Source organism: Eucalyptus grandis, chromosome 4, assembly GCF_016545825.1.
Source record: "Eucalyptus grandis isolate ANBG69807.140 chromosome 4, ASM1654582v1, whole genome shotgun sequence".
NCBI classification, from domain to species: domain Eukaryota; kingdom Viridiplantae; phylum Streptophyta; class Magnoliopsida; order Myrtales; family Myrtaceae; genus Eucalyptus; species Eucalyptus grandis.
Window position 1 is genome coordinate 17,246,642 of NC_052615.1, and position 4,875 is coordinate 17,251,516.

The 4,875-nt window shown below is 41.6% G+C and overlaps 1 protein-coding gene across 1 annotated transcript; it reads left to right on the top strand.

Annotated features, from left to right (window-relative positions):
* The first annotated feature begins 722 nt into the window (after positions 1-722).
* On the top strand, positions 723-4,352 carry LOC104441407 (2-alkenal reductase (NADP(+)-dependent)). Its single transcript, XM_010054552.3, has 6 exons — positions 723-1,121; positions 1,228-1,408; positions 1,849-2,015; positions 3,193-3,275; positions 3,553-3,679; positions 3,799-4,352. Exons 1-6 carry the CDS (start codon positions 894-896, stop codon positions 4,063-4,065), a joined length of 1,053 nt encoding a protein of 350 aa, XP_010052854.2. The 5' UTR covers positions 723-893; the 3' UTR covers positions 4,066-4,352.
* The last annotated feature ends 523 nt before the right edge of the window (positions 4,353-4,875 follow it).

Here is a 4,875-nt window from a genome sequence, read left to right on the forward strand (position 1 = left end):
TGTCATGCATGTGCATTAAAATAAAGTCTAAGCCTGACAATTGGTGGAGAAGTAGTATAAGGATCTCGCTTATTCCGCTCATTTTTTGCTAATAAACTTCTTATAACAGTGTTTTGACCATATCATCTTCCGTGGATCCTACTTTCCAGCATCCTCTGTTACTATTCTACCTTATTGTTCCCCTTTAAGCATTCGCCCTCATTCGAAACAATCAAAGACATTCCATTGCTGGGTTTTGCTTTTTAGTTTTCTTCATCAGTGATCGAATTATGACCATGGACAACATGACAACCAACAGTCATTGTCAACCAAATTTTGACCACGAACAACTGGACCACTGACATTGTAGTCTTCCTCCTCAAACACAACTCCGAGCACCTGCCTTCTACACCCGCCACCGCCACTGCTGCTGCCGCTGCCGCCACCACATCTCCTTTGGAGTCCAACCAAGAGGCCACAGCATCGAAGCATAGCAGGTCTGCATTACGACACGTCTAGGAAGGTCCCAAAGTAGAAGCCGCACGCCTTGGAGTGGCCCCAAACGACTTACACAATTGCCAATCCGGCCGGCTTGCGTCAAATGGTGCAGCAGGTGACCTATCACACCACAAACCAGGCGGACATCTTCTGGAACATTTTTTATAGACGGAAGGAAAAACCGATGGAGGATAATATGGTCAAAGCACTAAAACGGGGCGTGGATTAGTCAAGAGGAGTGGAAAGCTCTACCCTTATCATAGGAAGTTGTGAAAGATTCCGATCCACATAGCGTTTACCGCTTATCTCTCTCCTCCCCGCAGTACTTGAAAACAGCCTTTTGTTTGAAGCACCTCAGAAACTACCTAAACAAAATAATCAGAGAGAGAGAGACAGAGAGAGAGAGAGAGAGAGAGATGGAGGTGGAGAGCAAGGAATGGATACTAGCACAGTATGTGGGAGAAGGTGTGCCGACATCTGAACATCTGAAACTCCGAACCTCAAACCTTAAGATCACCAAAGATGTCCTGCCAAACGACCATGTGATGCTCCGCCTCCATTGGCTCTCTGTCGATCCTTACCTCCGAGCCAAAATGAGCTCCCAACAAGATGGTCTCTACCTCTCCCAGTTTCATCTCAATCAGGTCTTCAATCATCTTCAATTTTTTTTGTCTTCCTATTTTTACAATCTCTTCTTCTTTTTATCATTGCCATTTTTATTTGATTTTTTTTGTCTTTTTTGTGCGTTAGGCTGTTACCACATTTGGGGTAGGTGAAGTTATAGAGTCCAAGCACTCAGGTTTGAGTTTTGGAGAGATTGTCATCCACCCATTTGCTCCTGTGGCTGAGTACTGCATTGCACCTGCTTCTTTTCTCAGGAAGATTGACCCTGATTCTGGGGTCTCAGTTCTTGATTATCTCAGCGCTCTTGGTAAGTTTGCAAAAGATTTTTTTCTCTATTTGTTCTTGTAACTTCATGTAGTCAGCCGCTGGAAAAACTGAGCATTGAAATGTGTTTGTCAGATGGCGAGCAGGGACAAACAAAGAATCCCTTGTCAAAATGAAAATTGCTTGATCAATCCGGTTATGATTTGTTTTCTGCACGATGGTTGAACTAAGTATCTTGAAAAGCATGCTTGGTGTTGAAAATGGTTTTTGGGTTTTCCCACGAACAGCCTGGGAATGTCTGACAGATTAAGTTTCGCCAGATCTTGATTGGAAGGCCCAACCTCTAATACAAACTGGACTACTCACCTTTTTGTATTTCAAATGTTCAAAATATTCTGTATTTAATGTGTATTGTTAGACAAAATAAATATACAAAATCATTAGATCGGTGTAGGGTTAAGGGCTTTGCTGTGATCGATGCAGGGATTCCAGGTTTTGCGGCGTGGGTAGGAATAGTGGTGCTTGGAGATCCGAAGCCGGGGGAGAATGTCTTCATCTCCGCCGCAGCCGGAGGAGTAGGTGTTTTCGCTGGGCAACTGGCTAAATTGAAAGGTTGCAGAGTGGTTGGCAGTGTTGGTTCTGATGTCAAGGTAAGGGCAATCGGTTGACATTGTTGTTCTTTCCATTTTGATTGGGCTTCGAGTATTTGTTTGTTTGAACTGACACATAATTAGTGGTAAGAAAGTCTCAAAGCAGTTGAATTGGCAATTTCGAGAGCAAATGCTTATTTAATATAAAACCATTTCAATATGATTAAGGCACTTGTTGGATTTTTGCAGAAGCGTGTATGTGTGAAAGTGTGTGTGTGAAATATGGCGGCAAGGAATATGGGAAAAACATTTATTATGATAGTTGGTATTACAAAGAAAGGAACATTTCTAGTGTTCTGCTACATAGAACAAACATCCGCTAACCTCTATTTATAGGCGTGAATCACCGCCTTTCTCTACCGACTTTGAGTATAAAAACTAATATAAAATTTTATCTTGTTGCGGCTAGTCAAAGTCCAAGTTGGACTTTGCTTTCCTTTTCTTCTTTCTTCCATATCTTCTCGATGCTTCTCCCTTATTGCGGCTCCCCACAACTTTGTTGACTTTTGTTTACTTTTCTTTTGCCTGAAGTAAATTGTTGCTGCCTACTTGTTCCTTTCTCCATTAAGCATGAATAGTCTAGTGTGTTCTAGTACTTTCCAAAAATGGATCACATTTTAACAGCACTCTGTATGCAATAAACACAAGATTGAAATCTTTACTGTTGAATTGAAAATGTAGATTGACCTCCATAATGTTCTTTTTTCAATTTGTGTTGACCCTTTTGATGCGGTCAAACCATTTCTGACTTATGTTTTTCGTCATTAACAGCTTCTTATAGCGGTGACTAGGACCTGCTCTAGTTCCGCTTTCACTTAATTCAGCATAGCCAAACACGCTTCTTTGGTTCATAGAATTTTCGGGTTTATGAATCTTTAAAAGCAAAGAAATCACCCTGTTGTCAGTCATGATACTATGATGACATTCGACAGCAACTTGAAGCTTTACATGGTTCATTATCTGATATATGATAGACTACAACCGGTTTATGTGGTTCTGTTGATAACCGAAGCATAAGTGCCAACCAGTGCTGACAGAAGAAAACCTACCAATTTATAGTTTAAATAATCTCTGTACTGTGATCCGTGTTTCAATATGTTTGATGATGCAGAGAAATGGTTATGTCGCTCATATGTGATTTGTTGACTTAAGATAGGCCTGTTCCAATCTTGTGCAGGTCAAGTTTTTGAAAGAGGAGATTGGATTTGATGAAGCATTCAACTACAATGTCGAGACAGACTATGATGCCGCTTTGAGCAAGTAAGTCTGTTATACTTTATCTCAATTGAACACTCACGAAGAGCAGCCCACCATGATGTTTGTGTGCATTAACGAACGAATGGATTTTTTATCATGCGATCCATATGGACAAATAGTTAGTGCTTTTTACAGCTCTCTTTTGAGACAATATTTTCTTTTTATACTAGTACTAGTCATCTGCTCAGCACCCTAAGTGACTATTCTCTGCCTCGTCCTGATCATCTTCTGATATATTAATAAGAATTATGAAACTTGCGCTGATACAAGACTGTTATAGGTACTTCCCTAATGGTATCGATATTTACCTCGACAATGTCGGAGGTAGGATGCTCGAAGCCGTCCTTAACCATGTGAATTCCCATGCACGTATCCCTCTCTGTGGCATGATCTCCCAATACAACAAGGTAAATGAAGTATCTTGAATACCAAGTTTCTTGGATGGTGGAACTGCAACATATCCAGTAGAAGCCAGTAATGCTTCGAACCGCAAGTTGATTATTATTTCCTTATTCGTGTGCGTTAGGTTTGGACTGAGAGAGAAGGCGTGCGAAATCTATTGAACATGGTGGGGAAGGAAGTGAGGATGGAAGGCTTCATGTTGGCTTCATACATGAACCGATTCGGAGAGTTTCTGGAGGAAATGATCGGCTACATCAAACAACGGAAGATTGTTTCCGAGCACAAGATCTACGATGGCATCGAGAGCTTCTTAGAAAGCTTCGGATCACTATTCACTAGCTCGAACGTGGGGAAAGTCATAGTTCAAGTGAACAAAGACGCAAAAGCTTAACTATACCTCGCAAACGACATCATGACAATAGTGGTAATGAGGCGAGACATCTTTCATAACCTGCAGAAAATACCTAGAAGAGGTGAGGTCTGGTTTCCTCAAAATGTACTGCTGAATATTCTGGTGTCCTGTTTGGATTACAAATGGCCTTGGATGGTCTCTCAGGGACCAATCCTTCGGTCACAATCCGTCCTATTCGCCCGTATTTTGCTGCACTTCCTATTGAAAGTTTCGCAACATGCAAAAACTTAGAAAATCTACTATCAATGGCTGTGAACTTCTGATAATTATGATTGAACGGCTATCGACCTCTCTCAAGAAACAGTCTCTCGAGGGGTTTCAGAAGCACCGTGGATTCCAGTGCTTGGTTTAGTTTTGGAGTCATTCCTTGATCAATAGGAGTAATTCAACCAGACGGTAAGAGTCTCGTGTACTATCAATCCATACCACACGGTGGATTTCGCCCTGGGGGGTGTGAATTGACCGATTTTAGACACAAACGGAATCCGGCGTCACGGGTTACCGGCACGTCATACCTTACCTTGCATCCTCTGAATATGACATTTATGTGTTTCACCTGATAGACTCATCAATCTCAGGCATTTTTTCTGAATCAGTGTGTTCAACTAACGATAATCAGCAGCAGCGAGCGATCAATATGTGGTAGGCAAGCATTGATATGCTGATCGTTTCATAACCTGAGCTTGCGACATCTGCAACTCCAAGCGAACGCGACACTGGCATTTTCCATTCCAAGAAAGATATAATGACATCATTTCTCAAGATACTACGCCGAGATCGTTTATGTCG